Here is a 26,326-nt window from a genome sequence, read left to right as displayed (position 1 = left end):
CTTCCCCCAAATAAACTCAAAACGAGTCACAGTTGACAAAGAAACATTTTGCTCTCAATGCTTGCTTAGGTTCATGCAATGTTAACAGTTTTGATCTTATCAATTCACCAATAATGTGTTCCATCTAAACATTCCCTATGCATGTACTAAAATAAAAAAGCCTGGCAATTTCAAATTCAACCCCCTCCCCACATTACGGAAGCAGCAAATCCCCCCAAGGTTAGATTTGTGTTTTGATTTCATAATTAAGGCAACCAGTGAAGAATTACAATTGTCGTATTTTACTTCATACTGTCCTTTCATTCTAGCATAGGAGAATTTACAGTATCTGCATCATCAGTAATTAAGCTAACAGAAGTGCAAGGCAACTTCCATTTTCTTAGAAAAATCCCTTACCATCCTGACTGCTTTTAAGTTCCTCACTATATTTCTTCTGTAAAGCCAACTCTGCCTCAAGCTGTGCAATACGTCCTTGGGACAGCTGCCTTCCAAGCTCTTGATTCTCCTGGATAAGCATTCGACACTTCGCCATTAACTTTTTGCCTGTTTGGCTGCAAAGGAAAGAGCCATCTATCACAAGAAGAACATAAAACCTTCAGTAATCTTCCTCAATCACAATTATAGACAAAAAGGAGATGCAATTTCTGCATGTCACAATTCAAGGAACATTATGCCTCAATATAATTGTCATAGCAGAAAGTCTCCCTATAGTTACCACACGCTGTTCCAATGTCAGTTGATCTTCTGTTGCTGTCCCGTAAAGTGGAAGGCAAGTTTATTACTGCAAATATGAATGAGCATATTGTTCTTTTTTTAATACCAACATCTGGATTATCAGTATGCACAATCTTGCATGTGCTGATTCTCCGTGGAGTTAAATATTTGATTAAAGATGTGCCTTGTAATTGAAAAGATAAAGGACAGCATAAGAATGTGTGAACCGAATCATACACAAACAAAAAGCTTCTTCCTTTATTGTACTTGTGTAATTTAGTAATTACACATGGGTAAAAAGAAGAAAGTTGGTTTGGGGATAACATTAAAATCCCATGATCATTTTTACAGTGACATCCATATTTCTTCTAGAGGCTTGGATATTCATTTTAATGTTATCTGGGTACTTCTGTTTAAAAAAACAGGTGTCTATTTTTCAATTTAATTTATATATTTTACAGTATTATACACAATCCATGTTACGATTCCTTCAGTCAGCTCTTTCTATGCACATCTTGCATGGTGAGGAGAAATTAAAGTACAATTAAAAATTGGCCAAAAAGTAAGAAGTATATTACCATTTGTTTAAATAGTCACATTTCAGATCAAGAACAATACTTTAGGATGTCCACTTTCCAAAATAAGTGGGAAATAATCAGACAGAAAAGCTGTTTTGAACTGACAAGACATATTGTCTTTGCTAAATAGGTTACATCACACATCTTTAATCTTCATGATAAAAACTATACTGTAGAGCATTATAGGAAGTAGTATGCAAATTAATATATAGGCAATACAGCTGACTCCATAAAAGAAAGAGCTAAAGTCTACGAAGACTCTTGGTCTGCTTAAGTAAGGATAGCAACTACCAACAGTTCTCTTTTTATGAGACTCAGCAATGTAACAAAGCTGTCCTCTTTTCTATGGAAGTATAAGCTTTGTTAAAAAAAGAAAAAGACTTGAGCAGGTTTATTGTGAATTCAATGGCAGGACTTGTGTTTCTTTACAAGACCAAGGAGGTCAGCTTAAAGTTGTTTTTAAACAATTGACAAAGATGAAAAGAGATTTTGCAGATTGTAAAACAGGAATTTCTGCTACTATGATTCACAGCCACAGTTCTCTCCTGCAAACAAAATACCCAGAAGTAAGAATAAAAAATAATCATTTCCGAATCAGCCACCTTTTAAGCATTCAAGCCTTAGACAGTTACTAAGTTCTGCCAGCTCTGCCCCATTTTAACATTTTCCGACTGACTCTCCCAAATCTTTCGGATGGGCTGCTCCAGAAGGAATCTGGCTGTGTAAAGTCCTGGAAGCATGCAACTCTGCTAAAGGCAGCAACCTGTTCTCTTTCTCGATGTGATGTCCAATGCCAGGTCCTTGATGTTTAAACTGTGCTGACCTAATACAATCCAAGTAATACACTTAAGATAAATGTTTCCTTAAGATGATCATTCTTTATAAAGCAGGACCACTTTGGAAATAAGCAACGTGGCATATCCCAAAAGCATTTAGGCTGACAAGCAATGATTTTGTCACTTGCAGATTCCTGTTACTGCATTCATCATCACTACAAGTGAAAGTTCACAGCACTTAAGTCATTTAACGTTCTCTTCACAAAACAACATAAAATTGTAGTATTAGCAAGTACCAGTTACCTTAAAATTGGGACAATTTTAGAATCCCATTTTCTTCATGTTAACGCCTGCCAAAATGTAAAATATTACCTGTATAGAAATTTGCATAGTTACCTATAATGCTATTTCTTCCAATCAAGATTTCCAGATGTTCTGAACTGGTGCAGCACAGCACCAAGCAATCTCCCCTTGCAATTTACGTAAAAGACAATACATGCACAAGTAACAAGAAGTAACAAATCCAGCAACTATTAAAATAACTCCTACTAGCCGTGAAATTGAATTTGGCAATGTTTTCACAAATCCACTTGAACATACATGCTACAAAACCTGCAAAAATGTAAGTGGTTATATTTCAAAAGATTACTTTTCGTAGTAAGCTTTTTGCAAATCAAGTTTCTAATTTTTTGTTTTTATTCAAGTGTATACTGTATGTTCAACGATGGTTAAAATGGCTTAGCAGAGCCATTTCTTTGATTACACATCCTTTTATCTTCTGCTCCAGACATCAGCAATGATTATGCTGTACACCCTTATCTATGGTTAAGGTCCAGAATTGACACTGCTTACTGTTGCAGTCAACATGTTACCTCATAACACTGGTTAGAGACTTGAATAGGAGCATCATCTCTTTCAAAAACTAGGTCAGGTGCCATGAAATAGGAGTAGTTGTGTATGAGGAAGGACAAATAGTGTAGGTGGGCTGATGAGGGCAGGAAAGGAGAGATGAAAAATCCTGCAGACCCTTTACATGTGGGTCAGCATTTCTTTACCTTTCCAGAAACATAAATCAATCAAATCATAACCCAGTTTTGAAGGCAACCTCTGTTTACAAGGAAATGAATCTAATTTTCTGTATTCCAGCTACTGCACATATGTATTATATACATTCACCACAGTTAGATTAAATTACATGACAAGTATCAAGGAAAGTTTTAACTGCAAAAGTGACAAAATTTTCTTTGATACTTCTGCTTGAAAGAAAGTAGTCATAGCTACTTGTCTCTCCTCAGTTTGTACATATAACTTTAGAGCCTGAGGACCTCTTAAAAAAATAAAAATAAACCCTGTGTCTAAATGCATTAAGTCATTTTTTGAATTCCAAGTTAAACAAGCAATCTGTGTGGCATGCCAGATCAACCATCCCAACAGCTGCCTCTGTCCACACATTATAGTAAATTTTACAAACAGCTTGGTAACACATTAACAATTTATTAATGCAAATCTTACCTCTGTTTTGATGCTAGATCATTAAAACCTTAGATACTGCTACAGCAAAATCATTCCAGATGTATCACTTTTTTAAAGGTAAAGTTTTTCTGAAGGTTTTTCTTTTGCTGTAAGCCATTACTCATGCAAAAAATAAGCTTGCACAAGAACACTACTCTTCCTTTCCATATTAAGCATCTAAAGCACAAACAGTTAAGATATTTCTGAGTTGAAAAATATGTAATGCCATCTTAAAAAGATCATAATTTTACCAACGAAACAGTTTGAATTCATCACCTTCTATGAAAGCTGAACCTCTTAAAATTTTAAGCCTGAATTTTCTAGAGTCATGAAATATCGCCCAACTGATTTAAGTCAAAACGTTAGTTTTCTAGATAGAACTCAAATTGCTAAAAAAAAAAAAAAAAGAAAGAAAATACATAAATGCTGTTATCAAGTCTGCATTTCACTTTACACACCTCAGACATGCACTCCCAGCTGTCCCATATTGCTACTATTACAAGTAACTTGGGACAACAGAACAGAGGCATCAACAGAGTAGCAAAGGTTCCTTTCACTGATTCCACCCAGGAAAATGCAAGCATTTAAGCTTTTTGTTTGTTTGTTTGTTTTTAATATTGTCTTCCCTTTTTTCAGAGAACGAGACAATTCAGAAATAACAATCTGTTCGATTCTCGTTCATCCCAGAAGTTTCACAATACAACAGTAAAACCAGTAGTGTTCCTTGATCTATATATTACAACTATTTCAAGGCACATTTAATACTGAAGTGCAATACAAAAAAAGAAAAAGAAAAAAAAACAGGTGTACAAAGGAATAAAAATATCCCACCAACACTGAAGACAGTTGCCATTGTAGTGCCTTCTGTAGTGAGCAACTGAGATCGTTCTCAGAATAGAAGATTGAAAAAATCTCATTGCTGCATGGAAAACATGCAGTGAAATACTTATCACAACTAGTTTCACTTATACATGCTAGTTGTGATCAAATACGTATTACTTCCAACAATTTTACACCTGCAATTAGATAGAACGTACATTTTTGTACAGTCCTAATTTTGAGGCATCCACAGTATTTCCAACCATCCAGAAAACAGTTCATTATTTAGCAACATTGACTTAAGGCTCCATCAAGTGTCATGGAGCCCAAATGCTAAACAGTCAAATGTGTACACTACCACTGATGTGATATGAAATAGCACTCTCATGGCTATTCAGAACTGGTTAGCAAATAAACTCTTTAATGCAAAATTCACCTCATTTGAGTTTTGACCCAGCAGTTCAGTGAACAAGCAGGAAGTCCACAGTCTTATTGGCAAAACTGACTTACAGTGTCTCTAAGTCACTAGGCTCAAGGTTAAGAGCGAAGCATAATCCACTTCTACATTTTACGGGAATTTTACATGTTCAATTCATGATTTATAATCTCTAGGTTCTCTCTCCTCCAAACTGTCTGTAGACACAGTGTGCCACAGACTTAAGACTTCTGTTTTTCCCTCTATTTTCTTCAAATAGAACAATTTTGCAAATGTCTACATGTTCTAGAAAGGATTTTTTTTCGGAGATGGCCATTTCTTCAGAATAGTCCGACGCCGTCAGGCCTCTGAAGCAAAGGGGGAGAAAAAAGCTGAAACACAAGGTTCATCTGGTAAGTTTTACATTAAGCATTACAAGCTGGACAGTATAAGAATGTGGCTTTTGGCTCAAAACGTCTGAGTCTTGGTGTGGAAACGAGTACTTGGTTGTCCCACCATAGCATTCTCGTAGTGGGACTGTCAGGGAAGTCTTGACTGGGGAGTATTTGTTTTGTTTACCTATCAGGCGTAAATTTCCAGGCACTCAGTTCATTTTGGGCTTGTTCCAGTTTGTCTTTAGTCTGTTCCAGTTCACCTTTCATTTTTAGGAAAAACAAGTTGATGGCTGGGTCCACCATTGTTGATCTCAGTTGGGCAACACTAGGCTGCTGGACTTGCTTGAGGTACTGGATCTGATTCTGCATTAAAAAAAAAAGTTATTTATACATCACAAAATAAAATTCCATAATTATTCAGATAAATTAAAAAATAGTTATTCCAAAGAGAATGTTAAGAAAGCTTGTTTCCCCTTCAATATTTTAACCTGAAGAGGGCAGAATAAAGAAACACTCACCCTCCCTGTTAATATGCATACTCCCCAAATCTCTCCCTACTCCAGCTGAAACTTTCAAGGCTGCTTTGCTTTCCTTCTGCTTCAAATTTAACCTTCTAGACATCAGTTTACATTTGCAAAAGAAATGACTGGTATATTACAATACTCCCTTTCTTTACACTGCCTACGTTATTTTGAAAAAAAATCTGTACATACTAAGACTTGTCTGCTTAAAGCAGATGGCTAATGTCTATGTAACTTCAGTTAAAGTTATCAACATTAATTGTTCAAGCCTTTTCTTAAAGCAACTACTAAGAAGGTTTTGCCAAACTTTTTTTTTTTTTTTTTTTTTGCAAAGGCTATAATTACTTATAAAATGAGTCTGCCTCCCTGCCCTCTTTTAAAACCAAAATCATTTAGAAAATTTAGAAATATCAACATCAATTAAATCACAGATCAAATGTGACATTTTGTTTGGATTTAGATTTTCTTCCAATAAGCACAATCCAAAAGAGTTGCAATTAGTCATCAGTATTTCAGAAAGAATAACCAAGACTGTTTCTTTTAAATGTAACATTTGTTAGTCAAAACTAGGATAAATTTTAAACAAGATTTTCCTCCTGAACCTTCTCTCCCAATTCAGTCACAACAGCCAATCATAAAATGGACTAAAAAACCAGCACATGATTAGAATCCAGTTAATCACTAAGATCACATTGGCCTACATAAAACTGAACTTTAGAATGAACACTTTCTATTATACTCCCTGTACATACACCACATTTCTCAGTTGTATAGGTAAACATAAAATTACATTAAAAAGAAACAATTAGAATTCAGAGGGTTTGCCTGCTACTATATACATCTTGCAACTAGATGGATACTAACAGACCCTTGCACATACAGTTTCACTGATAAACAGTACAAGATATCGCCAACAGAACTATGAGACAGAGCAAGGGTCTCCCCCCACATACACTTAAGCTTATTTAGGACAAGCTGACCTTCACAGTAAAAGGTACAGTCCAGTTTAACCATTTTCCTGTATGGTCAATTTACTCTGTGGAATCTTTCACACAGCAAGTGTGAAGAGAACATACAAGTACAAATATCTTAAAGATAAGCATTCATGATTCTGAAGTCACTTCTCAATTTAGGAAGACATAATTTATCAATTAAGTAGCACTTTATATATATATAACATATATATATATAACATATATAACTTCATGTTAATTTGATATAAAAATAAAGATATTTAACTATTTAAAGTTTTTTGAAACAATCTTCATACTTTGTCTATTTATTTAAAACTATTAAAAATATTTACATGTATCCAGAAAGAAGTGTAAAAGGAATAAACAGCAAGTACAGTGTAAAAAACTTTCAAGAAATAAAGCACTCGCAAGCTAAGAACCTGCCTATGCCAACTTTACTTAGAAATAGTACACCTCAATTAAGACTATCACGACATGCTTAGGATAATGTTTCCCCCCCGCAGGACCTTTGCTTTCCTGAATGCACAAACAATCCTCATTTAATAAAAAGTTATTTATCTTTACCAAAAGATCATCTTCCCTATCCACTCAACTTTCTGATGCTTGGACTAACAGGAATATTTCAACCACCTGTCCTTTCCTGTTCTTTATGAGAACCAGCACTATACAGGGTGAAACAGCTCATTTAACAGATGTCTGCAGACATGTAGACAATCCAGTTGGTAACTTATTCCAGGAACAGAACTATGCTACTGCAATATGGTTCTCTAACTATTTTTAGAGAGGCACCACTGAGAAAAACAGACAATGTTTCTTTCCTTACCTAGTCCAGCTGGACTGTACCTACCCTCTTCTACTGCCAGGCCAAGAACAGTAACAGATTCCTTGGATCACTAGCACAAAGACTGCTGCCACCTGCTCCTCACTCATGTCAGAAACATGCTAAAATGTTCAGCAGCTGATGCTGTCCAACATCAGTTATATAACTGTTTCACACAAGTATCTCTAGTGCATGCTTCTAGGCCAAGCAGAAACACGTGGGCTCCATGTTGCACCTTATTTGTCATTCACAGAACAGGAGAGTATGAGGAATTTACTTGAGCAGACCAACACTCCTGTATCCCTCCCCAAACTTAAAACACCATTCATTCATTCCTCCAGTTTTTTCAACACGAATTTTCCTCCATCTCTCTAACAATACCTTCTCCATTCATAACTCCAGAGTTTTCACTTGTCAGGCTTTTCACCTACCCAGGTCTAACAACCTTCTCTACATCTGACCTAGTCCCAAGTCAAGCCTGTACCTCTTAATCCCTCTGCCAACTTCCTTATTCCATTCATCTTACTGCTTAGCCAGTCCCAGTCACTCACTGTCCTGCTACTTCTAACCACTCTTCTGCTGTCTCCCTCCTCCCCTCTGTATTCCAGGGAGTAAGGGGCAGGGAGCAAAAGAATTCACCTGCCTTCGGGTCCAACAGCTGGACCTCAAGCTAGAATTGAAAATACAGGAAAAATCATGTCCAACACCCGATTTCACCATGCACTTAGCGCCTAAAATAACTATTGTTCATATTCTCAAACATGAAAGCACATACTAGCTAGTATTTTTCAAAAGCTTGTAGGTTGGACAAATAGGGATGAATTTCATAAGCAGAATAGATGACCTTGTTATCAACTCTCTATCTGCTGTAGCTTAAGGCAACAGGATGCTGAAGTATTCTAAATAGGAGGCTGTGTAGGTTTTTGTTTGTCTGGATGGTGTTTCTTCGTTAAAACAGAAAATTTTCAACTCCTCCATGTCTCACATTTTCTTGAAAACAGCCAAATTCTTTTAGCTGAAGGTGTCTAAAGACATCCCCACAGAACAGGCACTCTGACATGAAAAATGATTAAGCAGAAATCAGAATCTTAATAGGAAATGTCAGCAATCTAAGTAAGTACAACTATACATGCTCTCTTTAAGGAAGGGGTAGAAAGGAATTAAAAGGATAACGATGAGGGGAAAAACAACAACAATAAAAAAAAAAAGAATAGGAACCCTAACCACAAGCAGGTTAAGTGCAATGACTATCTAGTCACTATGGTCCAACTGATCATTATCTTTTCCATGGAGGAGATGAGGAGAAGCTACTTGAGGGGCAAATATTTCCAAATGACTGTCTGCTTACAGCCCAACAGCAGATGTGCAGCAGCTTAGGAAGAGTGTTAAGGCCTTTCCCTGAAGCAGCCATCACTCCTTCAGCACCTTCTCTATCAGAAATACAGCTCTACATAGGAATAGCAGTCACTACCTTGCCTTCACCTTCCTAATAAAAGGAGTCTCTTTTTGGGGAGGCAGGAGCATTCTTGCTGTGGAGAAGGCACTATAAAGGCTTCTGCTGACACTGGGGTAGATGAAATATTAAAACTCTAAACACCTGTCTGGCCCTTTAGCTAGCCACTCTAAACCATGCAAAGTAAGTCTGCAATACCAGCCAGATGACCAATAAGCTTCTGTTGCCCCCCCCCATCCATTCTGCTGCTACAATCAGCCTAGAGCCCGAGTATGTACTAAACCACTGCCTCATTTTTACAAAAGAGTATCAGAACAATGACTGCTACGTTGACAAATGTAACTATAAATTTTCAAGAGCAACTGAACTGACAACTTTTATAGGGCAAGAAAGGTTTTGATTTTTGTTTTTTTTCAAGAAGGGGTACAAATGAGAACGGCAACTAAGACAAGGCGTATCACATCCCACTTTAAAATGCGACAAGTACTTTTTAATTAGCAAAGTATTTCACATATTGGTGATCAGAAAACTCACCTGTGTCTGTCAACTATTACATTTCAATTTGGTGAGTTATTTTTGTTTTTTTTAATCCAGTTAAATTTGTAAGAGTTCAATACGGTAAGTTTTTAAGTATTAAATATGTCCTGACAATATATTAAGAATAATATGAACAATCAGTATCAAAAGGTAAATAATTATCTGTAGTTTTAAGAAACCTGACATTTGAGATGTTCTGTCTTTCAAATTAAGTTGGGACAGTCAACACTAAATGCTTATGTATAAATGACAGAGTGTCACTGGTATATTTTACTGCATTTAAATATGAATTAAAAAACATGGTTATCTTTAAAGAGTTTAAGAAAAGTTATTTTGTGGACTCAAAATTAGGTATCTCAAATGCATTACGATACAGTGAATACTTTTGGTTCACTTACCAAGTGACTGAGCAACCTATAGTTTAGCTTTGCATATTGCCCAGCACGATTTACTTTGTTATTGTTACTTCACTGAAAAATATGATCTAATAATACAAAATAAACTCCGCCAACTTCTTCAAACTATTCACATGTTCAGTCTGAAAACAGTAAGGTGCCAATAGCATCTTCATAATTGTTTTTTCTCTTCTTTCAAGATGCATCTTTCTACTTTTATGAAACAGATAACATCTTTGATGTAATTTGTATGTGTCAACAACTTGGAAAAACTGAGCTAGTTTCTTTTTGGTTGTTTAAAAAAAAAGATACACTGTGAAACTAAAACAAGCTCATAAAATTTTTTTCAAATAGGATGTTCTGGAAATCCCAGACAACACAGCTGTAAACAAAGTGCAGACAAAAACCCTATATAGTCTTCAAACTTAAGGAGGAAGAAAGGTGAAAAATGTATACAAATATATACTTGGTGAAAAAGCCTTACGTCTCATTTAATTTTTTAGTATCTATCATTTCAGGTCCATGTCAGAAGTTCCAAGAGAAAAAAAAACTTATTATTTCTGTTCCTCACAGTAGAGTTTATCGGTAAAAGAAACAATAGAAATGAAAGCAATACTAGCATGAACACTACAGGAGTGTTTTAGTATAGTACCAACTTCATGGACTTCATGAGCCCAGGATGTTTCCTGGGCTGCATTAGAAAGAATGTTCCCAGTAGGTGAAGGGAGGTGATCCTTCCCCTCTCTTCAGCCTTGGTGAAGCCATAGCTGGACCGCTAGATCTACCGCTGGTCTCCTCAGTACAAGAGATATGGAAGTACTGGGGAGAATCCAGTGCTGGGTCACAATGATGATTAAGGTCTTAGAGCATCTGTCATACAAGGAGAGACTGGAAAAGCTGCAGCTGTTCAGCCTGGCAAAGAGAAGGCTGAGGCAGATCTGATCACTGTGTATAAATATTTGATTTTTGAGGGGGGTAGCAGAGGAAGAGAATGCAGCCGCTCTTCTCAGTGGTACCCAGTGAAAGGACAAGAGACAATGGGCATAAATTCAAATCGGAAAAATTCTATTTAAACATGAGAAAACACTTTTCTAATGTGAGGGCAATCTAAGACTGGGAAAGGTTGCCAAGAAAGACTGTGGAGTCTTCATCCATGGAAATATTCAAAATTTGACTGGACGTGGTCCCAAGCAACTTGCTCTAGCTGACCCCGTTTTGAGCCAGACGGTTGGGACTGAATGATCTCCAGAAGTATCTTCTAACCTCAGCAACTCTGTGAATCATTCTTTACCAATGCACAGGTAAGTATTACCCCCTCATTTTTTCTTTTCTTAACAGTATTTGCTAAAGGCTAATGTCACATTATTTTTTTCCTAACTCTTAACCCACGATTTTAAGAGTAAAGTCCTACATCACTGTATCTAACTGCTCTGGAAACACACAGGGCAAGAAAAGGAGGCTAAAGAACAAAGTAACAGAAGGAATGTTACAATGCTAGTGATCCGTTTTGCACAGAATCTCTAATGTTCATAAGCACAGCTCTTAGGAATAGGTTACACCAATTAGCATCAGCAGCATTTTACAGTATTCTCTCAGGAACTCCCAGTTAAAGAAGCATGTCAAATGATATCAGAAGAGTGCAATCCAAAAGAAGATTCTGAAACCCAAATTGGTAAAAGGTAGTTTCAAGAAACCAAAACTGAATACAGAAAAATGAAGACATAAAACCCACAGAAATGAAGGAAGAAAACAGGAACAAGAAAGCATCTAAAAAATATCAGAAACCCTGAGAAACAGACCTGTCAAAATTCAAAAGGACTAGCTCTGAAAAGTCAGTAATGTTTTCCACCTACAATTACACTGTGCTACCTACCCAAATGAATGTAGATACTTGCAAAATTTGGTTACCCAAATTCAGCATAAACATCTGCCTAAAAGCTCCTAAATAAAACAAAAGCTCAATCTTATCCTTAGGTTTCAATTCAATTTGCTCCTGTCTCCACTGACAGCTAGAAGTAACATTTTTAGTAAATATGTACAGCTGATAAATGTCACAAAAAAGTAAGCGTGGCTCATGCAAGAGTTAGCTACTCCTGCAAATCCATGCAATGGCTATGGAGCAAAAGCCCTTCTAAGCACAGTTGCTGATGAAAAATAAACTGAAACGAGCAATATTAAAAAAGCAAAATTAGAAAAATGATTTTTACCAACTCAGTGAAATATTTAAACTTCAGTGTCCTGTCATTTCTTTAGGCACAGAAAACAGGATGCTATAAACAGTTTATGAAATGCATAGGATATGAGTACATGCTCAGGTAAAAGCAGGTATTTTTCTGTAAAAGCACTTATACTCTATGAATACTTACAGTACACTCTTGCATCTCCTGTTCTTTAGTTGCCAGCCTCATCACTAGAATATTTTCTCTTCGGGCAGACTCTTGCTGTTGCTGTTTCAGCTTCTCTTCAGACTCTCTCAACCCCGTCACATCATTAGCTAATGCAAGTAATAAAACACAGAAAGCACATATTATAGCATCTTTTCATAAAGAGTTTTTGAAAAACAACTAGAAAATCTGGATATCTGCAAAATAAGTTATGAACAGCAAACAAGCTAAATAAGCATAAATGTAGTAAGCATAAATAAGCAAAATCAGAAGATCAAAATATCACAGAGTTCTAGAACAGCTTGACAATATTTGGTTTTAAACACATCTCTGGCCCCTCCCTAGATCTTTCTACTAATCTTCAAAAATGTTTCCAAGTTTATACAGGAATTAACTGTTGAAGTGCTAAATTAACCAGCTACTCTATCCTTCACCACTTCCACTTGCATTCTGAGACTGGTGAAGATGGAATTGTCCCAGTATTTTAGAGAAAATTCTGAGGATGAGGGAAGTCAACATTCTGGCAAATTATGTTCCTCAATCTCTAAAACAGTGTCATTTGTGATCAATCCTCCAACTGGTCTTGACACCCCATGAGCAAACAGTAATGCATTAGAAAATTTCAGAAATAGCAGTTCAGTCACAACCAGAAGAATTCTTCTGAGCTATAAACATTTATAAAGGTTTATATATGAAATATGAATATGAGGAAGTAACACACAACATTTCCCAATTATTCCAGTGGGAACACATGCAAGCAATATGATAAAAACAGTATATATTTATTCTGCTACTTTTCAACATACAATATGATAGAAATGATGGATGAAACTATGAACCAATCAGAACACAAAAAAATCACTTCAGGACAAATATTTATAAATTATTTTTTGCAGATAATTCAATAATATTGATTACTAAAGTCTGCGTTAGAGTTGCTGAACTTGAGAATTTGTGGTAACATTTCCAATTTATCTATATTAGGATGGTCTGACCTTAGAATGAAATTAATTGCTTACACTTGCTATATTTTATTTTCTCCAAAACTCAAACATTACAGTGAGACAGGGAATGAGGGATGCAAGAGGGAAAGATGGAGGACAGCCACTCAAATTGACAGAGGAAAACAAACAAATGAACAAAACCTTTCAAAACCAGTGCTACCAAGACTTCTGTTTCTTAGACTGAAAATGTGAATGTTATTCTCTAGTTATTCTCTAGCTGCCAGAGCAATTATTAAAAGTGAGTTAGGATTAGCAACGCAGTCACTTCCAGAAAGTATTCTGCTTTTCTCACTGGAGAATAAGGTGAATTTTTTCTACATCCTCTCTTTAGAAAGACTAAAGTACACAAACGGATTTTTCAAAAACTAAAGTGCACAAACAGATAGATAAAATTTTGAGTTAAATTACTTAATCAGATCAAGAGTTAGTTGGGGCTCAAGGTAGACCTTTACAAACTATTCCCCATCCCATTTGGTTTCCAATTCTGTAAAAATACTGATGGAACAAACATTCATAGGGTATTTTGAAAGAGGATAATTTTCCCTTATTGTTGGTAAAGTCTTAAAACCAAACATATTTTTGGGGTTGTGTTTTGGGTTTTTTTCTCGCTAGCAGTCTGGGTACAGTTGATCCTACAGGTGCAAAAATGGACCTCTTTGAAGCCATGTAAGATTTGCCAAGGAAAACAAATGTCTGAAGAAAACAGAAAAGGCTGAAAACTTACACTAGAAAAAACACGGATCTTTTAACAAATAACATATGCTATCTAGATTGTTATCTATTATCTCCAATAATTTCAGAAAGCTAAGACATTATCTGAGTGCTCTATTTATATTAACATTTAAGGAATTTGTACCAGTTTGAAACTTGGTTAACTTACAATTCAAGTCTGTGTACTTGCCCTCCAGAGCTTGCACGTATGCTTCATACTGTTTCCACCTATTGCAAACAGGAAGAGAAAAATCGACATCTTAAAACTTACTGTGTTATTTTGGACAAGCATTGGGATCAAACATTTATTATCTTGTACCTATGAAATACCTAAGATGTATCTCCTCCTCAAAGCAGAACAATAAGAACTAAATTATGTAGCAGAAACCGTAACACAAAGACAACAGAAGTCTGTGTTAGGGTTATACCACTCATCAAATGAATAGCAAAGCAAGCTTAAGTATGCCGTAATAGGACACTAGCATTTGCCAAGAGTAGGCTAACTAGTCATTCCAACTTGCTCAAATCAACATCATAGTCTGATTATATTTATTGACCAGAAGCCAGTTTAATAACTCTTTGCAAGCATGCTAATAAATTGATCCATACATTGCACAGTTAGGAAACCACACACTTAAAATAATGCTACATATAATGCACACCATCAAGTCATTAAATAAAACCTGCAGTAAAGCTTAGGACAACACGCCTTCCTAACAAAGTTAACAAGATGGTTGACTAAAAATCAGTCATAATAAAATGGCATGTTTCTTTTAAAGTGCATTTTGCTCCTAGCTACACACTTTCCTCCCAACAATACAACTCCACAAGAGGCCAACTGATCTCACAATGTACCACTACAAGAAGGGGAAGGTTTCTGCTCCCTCTTTCTGAGCTACCATTTCTTCCTCCATCTATTCCGTGCCAATATTGCTCTATTCACCAAACTAGAACAAAACTATCTTAATGAAAAACAATAAAACTAAACTCTAGATCATATGGTTTAGTGAATTCAAGCTGCTCATTAAATAGCCTGAAAAGCATCAGATCTAGGAATGAGTGAGACCACGTGGCTATGAGGAAAGCAATAACAAGATCTCTTCCTTCTGGCAGCAGCAAGATTTCATAGATCTGTTTAGCAGTACATAAAATTACTGTATTAACTTGCTCTTTGAAGCTCTACAAAAGAGAAAAAAATGTGTTTCCACTTATCCCCTAAACTTTTTATCATCTCTTTGGTTTGAAGAGAAGCACTGATATAGAAACAAAAAAGGAATATTGATACATAAACAGAAGTTCAACACATATTCAGAAGACGTCAATTCCCCAAAAGTAAAACTGCAGTAATCCACCCTATAGCAAACCTAGAAAGAAACAACCTAGTTTTTACATGAAAGATTTACATAAAGAATTAAAAGAACTGGTCTTCAAATACAAGTCAATTACTTGACTACTAAGTTATGTCGCACAGCACTGAAAACAACAGTTCAGCTTTAATTGTGACCTCCTGATTGGTAATATTGATTTAAAGCCGTATAAGTATTTCAGGGCTTCAATTCACTCACAAGTTAAACATACATAACAGACCATCACTAGAAATAAAACAAGTTGCAAACAGTAACGAGGAAAGTTAGAGGCAATACCTTTATGTAACGTCTCAACAAATGCTAATAGCTCAGCAAGAACTCACTCAACTTCTGGAAGAAAAGGTGGGGGTAGGCGTATTAGATCTAATCATGGACCTAATACATATGCCTACCAACTGCTGCAGAACGATCACTCTTCAGACATTAGAAAAAGTTATTTATGGTGCAATGTTTAGCCAAGATGGACAAAAACTGGTCAAGACTGTAGTGATTAATCTACAAACAAGCTTAAGAAATTGTGTAAACTTGTGATCACCACAGATGACAAACTTAGAATTCTTCCATCAATCAATTTTAAAGATTTCAAGTTTCTCTACCATAGCAACTTCACTTTCATACACCTCCACATCAAAAATTTTGGTAGAACTACAGAAAAACTCAAAAACTATTTGCTCTGCTAGCAGTTTATCTGATTTTCATCTCACTTCAAGCAAATCAGAAAAACAGCAAGTGCAAACATAACCCCCTGCCCCCAAAAAAATTCTTTCATGCAATAGCTTTTAATCATTGAAATAGAAACTCTGAAATAGGCTAGAAGTATTGAGTGAAGTAATTAAATTTGAAGTTTAAAAACATCCACAGGATGAAGACTATTCTTTCAAATAACTAGTTCAGGAAAATAAATATGCAAGTACGCCCTTATTACAGGCACTTCATTCCTTTTCAATCAAACTTGTGGTTGTGATGTTCTATCTATTGTGAATATATATATTTAAGCTCAGTAATCCTAAAGATCAGCACGTTAAAATATTCATCCTGAATGCATGAACAATAGTTAAGGGAAGAGAAGAGCTTCCATATACTGGTAAGACTAAAAAAGTGTGGTGATGGCCCTGATAACTTAGTTTTAAATTAAAACTGTATTAACTGACTTTAGACTTTACACACTTGTTCCACATGTGTTGCAACCTTTGATAACTTCTTGTGGTAACTTCCTCTGTTAATGCCTTTAATGATCCATTTTGCTAAACACTTTGAGCTTATTATTTCACTCTGTAATTGTTTCCCTTTATTGACAATAGTAGCAGTTCATTAACAGAGTGAACTGAAGTAATATTCTGATCTTTGCAATGCTGATGTTAAAAAGCTGAAACTTCTAAAAACTATACTAAGAGTAAAATAAAAAAGAAAATATGGAACTATCACAGAAGCAAGCATTTTTTAAAAATGCAGCTGCTAAAATGTTTTTTTTCTTTAATGCTCTAATTCTGCATATTGGTAACACCCATCTTTGAATTTCCTTTTTTATTATGTTTAGGATGGTAGAGGAGTCCAGTCATGATTCTACGATGAAACAGGACAGATGTACAACTGCGTATCTCTAGGTCTCAAGCCACTGAATGAATGGTGTTAAGAGCTTGAAACAATTCTAAGTTCATTTAAAAAAAAATCATATTTAACCTGGAAATTGTCCTTTATTTAGATGTGCAACTCTGATCTTAAGCTGTATAACTGAATCCTCATGTATAACAGTTTTGCTTTCGTACTTCTTCCAGCAGCACAGACTCTCAGCAGCACAGACTCCCAGCTGCTGAGAAGCAAGGATGAGGTAAGCTTGTATTCCCTTTACATGAAATCCCTACACTGTTCAGTGTGCAGATTGAATTTGAAAAATGTAGCAAGGATAGCAAGTCTATAGAAGCGTAATATGATGCATTTGGTCAGCCATGGCCCATTGAAACTAAATAGCAGAAGCAGAGGCTAGTTTAGCAGCAGGTGCAGCATCACCTAGAAATCCCAGGTATCAAGCATAACTCCAGAGTCTTCCAAGAATTCTTAAAAGTTAGACCATGTGCATATGCAAAACACACATGGAAGATCTGCAGGCTCCATTAAGCCTTACTGCAAACAGTAACTGGTTAGAAAAAAAGTGTCAACTCACTTATATCACATGCCACATTTGGAGTACATCTTTATTTCATTTCAATTAAATTTTTAATTCAAACTGTATTTGTAAACAATATAATTCTCTGCATATAAATACATAGCTTTCCCATAAGACACCGTAACACATTAAAAACATTTGTTAAGTTATGAAAAAAATCTCCATATTAATCTTTGAGAATAGAGCTTGTAATTTTAAACATTTTTTCAACTGGCTAACATTCCAAGCTTCAGGGAAGAGATTTCTGCCCCTGATCACATTCTAAATCTCAGTAAATATGTCCTCAAAAAAAATCCTGAAGTAATATACAGAAAGGTTTTCCAGAAACAATGTCAGAATTAAAATGTAAAGTAAAAGCTTGCTACCAGTCCATCTTCTACTACAATGGGAAAGAACTCCCATTCAGGAAACATTTTCACCTTACTTGAAAGCAATACTCCTGCCACCAGGATTCAAGTAAAATTACACCTGCATTAGTTTGAAATGCTTTTAAAATATACCTAAGTAAACTTTGACACTGACACAAAAATAGTTAACCTATTTAAGAATCTGCACATACTTTTCTTTTAATTAATCAGTGATTTACTGGAACTTGCTGGGCAGATTTACATTTGAAGGCTTTCTTCCCAACAGCAAAGATAAACTGTTCTCTTCACCTATCACAGACTCTAACTTTGCATACAATCTCAAGCTTGCTTAAAACAATGCATCTATTAAGAGTTGTCTTGCCCCTCCTTGCCCCACATAACCCTTTCTAGTACACTGGCAGGGGGCTCAGCACAGCTCAACAGTGAATTAGAACAGGGAATTAATGAAGCTTAAAGCCAGCCACCCTCTTCTATCAAATTTGTTTTAATCAATACCAGTTTTGTCATCTGTTTTGCTAGGGCAGTTCATGTCACTATCTGGCCAGCAGATCACTGACAATCTGAACAGTTTCACTAAACTGCTACTTGTGAAGTTGCTACAGAGCAGAGAGACTGGTACACAAAATTGGGGAGATGTTGTGAAACTGATTTACATCTGGGGGTCACTTGCAGTCTCACAAGGACTAGAAGATAACTTAGAAGTACTATCAGTTAGCTCCATTTATTCCCTAAAAATACTAGTGTTATACAAAGAGATTTGAAGACAGAATGGCTTCAAAGTATCTCTAAATTCCACTTTCAAAGGTAGCTAGTTTTCCTGGACTGTTTGCTTTTGATGCCCAGCTTTGCAGGCCACTTTCTCCCAAGTGACAAGGGCTCTGGGGGTGGGAGGATAAATTGCCCTTAAGCAATTCTAAAAGTAAATGGTTATATGTACACATTGGTTAGAAATCTTTGCTAAGAGTACTTCTCTTCAACAAACACTAGAAATACTTTATCACCAGAACTGCTTCTGGGTGCTTCAAGATTTTACAGACTAACCACTTCACTGAACAATTGCAGCAATACCAAGAGTTAAACAATGAACCAGAGTGCTTGCTCATTGTGTTTCTGGCTCTTCTTCCTTCACAGTAGCTCTACATGTTCAAGGTAAGTGGCTACTGCATTTAAAAAAGGGAGAGTGATGGTTAGAATGAAGGAAATGAGTCCACAGCTGCAAGTAATGAGACAAGCAGGAATCACCAGAAGGCCAGACCAAGACTTCTCAAGTTGTAGATCCAGCTCACTTTGTCAACAGAAGTTAAAAAAAAAAAAAGCAGACAGACCTAAATTATGTACTTTATAGAAAAGAACAATGAAGTTTGGGTTTACTGCACAGGACCTGATAAAATATATGTAGGAAAAATGTAGTTATCAGTGCAATTTATACAGAGTTTATGTATTATCTAAAAGACCAAAACCCATAGATTAATATCTTGAGAACATCTGCCCCACCAAAGCACTGGCCAAAAAACCCATTCAAGTTTTATTTTGAGATGATCCAGTAGTAAACACATGCTTTTCTATGTCTGAAAACAGTAGACATGCCTTTGAATAAAATACAATATATGTGTACGGCTTAATATTTTATATTCCACTTTACAATCAGGCTTACAATCCTAAAAAGTAAGTTAGCAGACAGCGTGGTAATACTAGTTTTACATGAAGTCATAGATAAGGACAAGTTTTACTAAAAATTCATTAAAAACGCTGCCAATTCAAGGAAAAGCAACAGCATTATAGGACTGTTTAATGCAAAACAAACAGTACAGACAGGGCCAAAATGGCATTTAAGTTTCTATCTCTGGGTATGAGAGACAGCTATCCTTTAATCAGTCAAGTGGCTTTTTTGAGAGCACAGTAAGTTTGTCTGCACCAAAAGGAAGATTCAATAACAATACTGCTGTCACAAATTGCCCCATCTTTTCATTAAGATAGCTTAGCTACTGATTTACTTTACCTCCTTGTGCAGGTTCCATCACATTCTCACTCTAACGCATGCTGGAAATTGATCTCTCCTCCAGAGCAGCAACAAATCAAGACACTGATTACAGTCAGAAGATTTTTGTTTGTTTTTAGATATAGGTCAGGAAACAAGGTGCTTAGGATTTAGGCTTTGATACTTTGATAAGAGTTTCACAGTGGGAGGGAACAGCCTGGCTTAGCAACTTGTGAGCTTACTGCTCTCCAGGGGTAAGCCCGGGGTGTGTGCATGTACGTTTGTGCATGTTGTAAAAACAAAGACTTACAATGCCTGAACCACCTAATCTCAAGGCAGCACTTTTTCTGCTGAAGACATTATTTCTTACTACTCAAAAATGAGATACTTGGGCATGGGAAGCCAGAAGCCAGTTTTAAACATATGAAGTATGACTACATTTACTCCACTGGAAAGAACTGTCCTCCCACTACTGACAGGACAATTTGGCCACAAGAGGGAGTAGCTGATCCTGTAAGTATTGTATTTGCATCCTCATTTTCCTAAGCAGTTCAGTCTTTGTTAACTCAAACATGAAACAGTAATTTTTATGCTACTTGAGATACTGCAATAATGCTAGTAACTTATGGTGTTAAAGCAGCCAAGAGCTGAAGTTTACTAGAATGCACAGACAGACTATTCTAGCAGATAAAACAGATGACCCCTGAATGCCTAGTTTCCTTAGTTCCTTCATTACAATCAGGAAACTCAAGTATATGGAAACAAGTGTCTTGGGTCTATTTCTTCAAACAGATGGCCTGTACAACCACAAGACCTCTTTTTTTAGAAGACCTAGATGTGCTCAGAACTGTCTCACAGATCTAGCTATGATTACAGTTGAAAAGAATCCAATTACGACCATCTTCACTCTTAAAGCTTAGCTAAAATATGGAGCTAAGAGAAAAAAAATGCCCTTCTAAGTTTGTTGAGGTAAGTTTTTAAATACAATCCACTTAACTATTCTCACTAAACTTACTCTTGTGCTATACTTGCATAAATTCATACTAGAGATGCTAACTTAAAATTGAGGGGAGGAAAAAATACCAGTTCTGTTAACTTTTCCATGGTGACAACCAGCTTCCTAAAAGGTGAAAAATATGTTCAGGCTCCCCTTTGTTCAAGTTTTAAGCAAGAATTTCACTTTGACGCATTTTACCTTTACAAAATGAATGTATTAAAAGAACTGAGGGGATCAAGAAAAACTAAAACTGATTACAGAGTAAGGAGTTGACAGTTTTCCAACATTTACAAGCAACTTGCTATCTAGCAAAGAATGTAAGCAATCCAGTCTTCTGAAGCCACAAGCATGGAAAATAAGTTTCTACTCATGAATTAGAAAACAACATTCTTTTTTTTTTCCCTTCAGAACAGCACTTGTCCCCAACTCTTAAAGTATTCAAGACAAGGAGAATTTTACAGAAGAGTTGTATGATGAAAAGGATGAAATGGGTTATCAGAACAAGGATGCTATAAGCAATGGAGGGGTAGAGAGAAGAGGTTACACATTTTCCATTAAGAATTCACTAAAATGATGCAACAGAAAGACTGCTTGTTACTTTACCTTAGGATCAGCTCATCTCTAGGCAAAACCTTAAAGTCTGCTTCACTAAGGCGAACCTATGAAGCAAAAGGAAAAGCGCAATTTAACAGGTTGTCATGACTACTTGGAAAAAAGAACAGTAATATTTTTAAACATACCTTCTTTGGGAGAGGTTCTTCATTCGTCATTGTGAACTCTAAAAGGGGAGAAAAGAGGGAGATTTATTTAATGACATTACTAGAGGACACAAAGCATGCAGCAAGTCAGACACTTGTAGTTCTTCCTTAAATTTGTATTTATTAGTGATAATAGATGACTGAAATATTGGAACCATACAATGCAGATTACAAAAGAACACTATGACAAGTCTCCTACTGTATTCCAGATAAAGTCAAAAGACATCTTTACAAAAAAACTACTGAAGGCATTCTTGTTCTTTCGATATCTGAAAGAGTAGCAATAATCAACTCCTCCCTATTTAACTAAGCAAAACCATTTAAGCTTGTCCGCATCTGTTTTCAGATCAAACTGACATTTGAGATTGTATGTGTGTGTGTGTGTGTGTGTATATATATATATACACACACACACACACACACTATATGAAAATTAAAGGTACATGATAATTAGGACCCAAAGAAAGTAAATTTATCCCACTATTTCAGTATCTCTTTGGAAAAGAAAGCAGCAATTTGGAAATATCTCTGCTTATATTTGGGAAATGTTAAGATGGGAGTTTTTCCAACTTAACTCTCTTGTATTTTGATAAATAAAGTATGGAGCAGTTATTTTTAAACCCTTCAGTTTTTTGAAGAAGGGATAAACAGCTTGGGTACTCCATCAAATATGCTTCTTCTTGTCCATTTATAACATAATACAATCCTATTACATCTATGTTAATTAGCCACAATTCCTTGTACTACAGAACATGCTTCCTTATCTCAAAGGGATAAAAAATACTTTCTATTACTATGATTATTAAAAATACACATACTTATGATCTTCACAGCTTTTTAAGAAGCAACGGAGGCAAGCTTTGCTGGAGACACACATCTTTGTGATATGCCTTCCAACAGAAAAGCTGCACATAACATTGAGAATTTAACCTTAGATTTTTGCCATACACATATACCAGAAAATGGATGTAGCAAATTCCTCACTTGTAAACAGCTAGTTTCACAAATATGATGCATTTAAGTTAAAATGACTGTAGGAGGAAGAGAAGGGAAAGGGAAACACACAACTTATACCAAATACTCCCTGACATTTTCACAAAAGCACTCAAACTACTTAAGTTTTTGAAATTCTAAAGGCCTCACTATTGTCAAAAAGACAAATGCATACTAAGTGAAAGACAACTCCTTCAATCTACATTAACATTCAATATATAGCACTATGCCAAACAAAGCTATGACAACATCTACACACCTACGGCGCACAGGTAAAACAGCTTCCAAGCCCCTCAAAGTAAAAAGCAACATCAGAACCAATGGAAAGGTTTTAGTAACATTCAGGACAGGTATATCTCTAACCAACCTTAGTTTCCTGTTCCTGATCTTCCTAGCACAGGCACTTAAGTGCCTTCTCAGGGGAGAAAAAGAAAACAAAACAAAAAAAACCCACCCAAACAAAACACCACACATCCCTCCCAAACACTACCTTTCTCTTCCTCATGAGAAGTTGCTCAAGCATTTTGCTTTAACTTCTGTACACAGCTTCCCACTTCAGATTATTACTAAATCCAATTTGAAATCTATTAAAGTGCAAGAGACTATTGACACAAACTGATGATTCTCAACTTAGTTATCCAAAATAACACAAGATAACTTGAGGTCACATAGGGAATGTTCACAGCCCCCTATATGTAGGTTGCCTACAGCTACAGTTTTCTTAAAGATTTTTTAGTAGTCTGAATTCCTTCAGTATTTGAAAAGAGTCTTGAAGATTTCAGAGGATTTAAGTCCTCAAGGGAGAAAGATCTACCTATCAAACATCCCATGGAACCACACTTAGATGCCATCGTGTGTCAGAAAAATATCAGTAGCATACAAATACCAAGAAGAGTTTTCTGAAGACCTGGCTTATGAACCTTGCAGTAACATACAGCAAGCTATCAACACCTGAGTGCTACCACAATAGCAAACTGAAAGGTAATTAGGATTGAGCATCAGCTTTTGATTTCTATCTCCGGACCTAGCACAAATTTCCCACATACAGTTTTCTCATGGCAGCACCAAATCAGACTGCTCTTCTCCAGAACACCACCATTTACAATGCCATCTCTTGCTATCTGATAAGATCCTTTAATGCAAGTGCTGAAGAAAGAAGTTAGTCCAATTTTACTGCCACCTGTTTTCACTTCCAAGGCTAGAACTGTACACTAAAAAACACTGAATATTTTCTGTAAGGTATTATTTGGGAAATCCTAGGTTGATCACACGTGAGCTTACTACTACTACAGTTAAGTGATAGTGCAGATTTTACCTCACTACTCCTATGCAACTTTTTTTTTTTTTTTTAATGCCTACAGTAATTTACAAACAGCTTAGGAGTTCATTATTGCTATACGTTGTATTTCTACCACTGTGCTCAGTGTTTTGGAAGGATTAGAGCATCAGGCTTACTGTATCACTTAGTTATCACCATGATTTGCCTTAGTTATTTCTGTGCTTAACAGATAAATCTAGATGCAATAGACATTAACAATATTACTATAACTGAAACATTTTTTGAATTTAACAGAGTAACTTGAAGTGCTGTGCACTAAGAGATGCATCTGACTACATCTCTCCTCTGAAAGATAACAGAATCTTTCTACTAACCAGTTTTGCAAGAGCAGGATGAACTACTATTTGCTGAGTGGAATTATCATTATTTCACTTATCAATATGAACAGTTTAACCTGTACTATCCTAAGTAGTCACTTTCATTATTTCAGAGCAGTTATACCTGTTAAACTCCAAAACTTCTACACTTGCTCCTAGTAAGTGCAATGTAAGTGCACTTGCAAGTGAGCAATAAAAATCTGTACTTCAGCCTTAAAATAAAAAAAAAAGGTCATCACAGACACTAAAAAAAAATCCTCATGTGAGCTCATTAAGTCTTAGGCTTTTACAGTTAATTGAAATATGAAAGGGCTGAAACAGGGAAAGTGCATTTTAGTTTCAGGAATTATGGTTTTCTGTGCACCTTTTACCACGGTGTTTCTTTAAAAAAAAGAAAAAACCAAAACCACAAGGTTTAAGGATTAAAAAAAGAAAGAAGCTAAGGGACAAGGCTATTAATAGCAGACATAACTGAAGGTCTGCTTTACTAGTGACAGCTGAAGTAACTCCCAGTTATTTCAACGATATGAAAAAGCATTCCCTGTGAAAAGCCCAGCATGCATTCGAAACAAAAAAAGTTTCGAAATAAGACGCCCAGTTACAAAAGTTTCCGCGTTAGCCCCAATGACCGCGGCCAGGAGCCTGGCCTGGCCGGGCTCCGCGTGCCTTCCCGTCCCGTCCCCCTGCAACGGCGGGCCGACGCATAGTCCCGCCTCCTGCGCAGAGACCCCGCCGGCCGCGGGCCAGGCGCAGCTCCAGGCAGGCGTTTGACAGACCCACCGCCCCCTGCCTTCAGGCAGGGCAGGCACTGCCCGCCTCGCCCCGTCGGGCGGGCCTATCTCGGCTTCAGCGGGAGGAGAAGCGGGGGAAACCCGAAGACAAGCGAACGAAAAAAAAAAGCCAAAGCGTCCCCTCGCCCAGAGGCAGCGGGGGCTGCGCCCGGGCGTGGCGGAGCCGAAGGCTGGGGGAGGAGGCTCTCAGTGGAGGACCCAGGCCGGGCTCGCGGCCTCGCACAAAATGGCTCTAAAGTGCTTCCGCTCCTCCCCCCACTAGGGGTGATGGATGGAGCCGCCGGAGTCGGGCGCCCCGAGGCCGCGAGGTGCCCGGTCCCCGCAGAGGGCCCCACTACCTCCCACAGGGAGGAAGGCGACGGTATCAGGGAAAGCGGGAGTCTGGCCGAGGGGAGGAGCGCTCGCGCGGTCACTCACCTCCCGCCCGCCGTGCGGAGGCCTCACTCTCCCAGCACACTGGTTGCCTGGGCCGCACCCGTCACATCGAGAGCGAAGCACCACCACCACCACCGCTGCCGCCGCCACTGCTCCCACCTGCCGCCGCCTACCGCGCCCGTAACCGACTCTAGCAGGGCTGCTGCTCCGGAGCCGGGGCCGCCACCGCGTCGCCCCCGCCCCGCGCTTCCTCACGCGCCGCTCCCGCCCGCTCTTTATTTGCGGATTCTCTGCGCTACAAAATGGCGCCCAAGGAGGAAATGAGCGCCCAGCCGCCACGCCCCCCGCTTTCGGGCGGGGGAGCTGCGCGCGCAGCGCCGCGCGGCGCGAGCCGCCGCACTGGCCCAAGGCCCCGAGGTGCAGGGCGGCGGCGCCACCCTCACCAGGGCGGCTGGGTGCCCACGTTTGCCGTGGTGCTTCCCCCGGGGAGCTCGCCCCCCGCTCTTCTGCCCCCGGCAGCACTGCACTGCGGTGCTCCTGCCTTCCCCGTGCGGCGGTTTCCCTCGTTATTTGAATGATTTAAAGCCTCAGTTAAACGGGCAGAGGGAAAAGGCGAGCGCGCGCGGACAGCGAGCCGCAGGGCATCATGGGGGCGGGCGGAAGGATACGGCGCCTCACGACGGCAGAGGCCGGTGGGGGCGGAGGGCAGCGGCGCCCCGTCCGCCCCGGCCCGGCCCGGCCCGGCCCGGCGCGGCTATTGCCCGCTGCCTCCTGGGGCTGCGCGCCGGCGCGGCAGCGACCGCCTGCCTCCGGCCCTGACGCGCGAGAGCAGGCATCCGCCAGGGGCGACGCGGAGCAGCTGCTTCTGGGA

General features: G+C 37.9%; 1 protein-coding gene across 2 annotated transcripts in view; it reads right to left on the bottom strand.

The window, feature by feature from the left end:
- Positions 1–25,756, bottom strand: part of WTAP (WT1 associated protein) — a 28,435-nt gene extending 2,679 nt beyond the window's left edge. The window contains exons 1-7 of one of the 2 annotated variants that reach the window (XM_062572327.1): positions 25,498–25,756; positions 21,623–21,660; positions 21,486–21,541; positions 14,178–14,236; positions 12,276–12,403; positions 5,394–5,572; positions 397–551 (exon numbers count right to left, since the gene is read on the bottom strand). In XM_062572327.1, the coding sequence (XP_062428311.1) occupies positions 397–551; positions 5,394–5,572; positions 12,276–12,403; positions 14,178–14,236; positions 21,486–21,541; positions 21,623–21,652 (607 nt within the window). In that variant the 5' untranslated portion in view covers positions 21,653–21,660; positions 25,498–25,756. Of the gene's footprint in view, positions 1–396; positions 552–4,163; positions 5,207–5,393; positions 5,573–12,275; positions 12,404–14,177; positions 14,237–21,485; positions 21,542–21,622; positions 21,661–25,497 lie in introns of those variants that run through there. The other variant, XM_062572328.1, reaches the window with a different exon arrangement.
- Positions 25,757–26,326: the final 570 nt, after the last annotated feature.

Source organism: Rhea pennata, chromosome 3, assembly GCF_028389875.1.
Source record: "Rhea pennata isolate bPtePen1 chromosome 3, bPtePen1.pri, whole genome shotgun sequence".
Taxonomy (NCBI): domain Eukaryota; kingdom Metazoa; phylum Chordata; class Aves; order Rheiformes; family Rheidae; genus Rhea; species Rhea pennata.
This window is presented reverse-complemented; position numbering and strand designations above follow the sequence as displayed.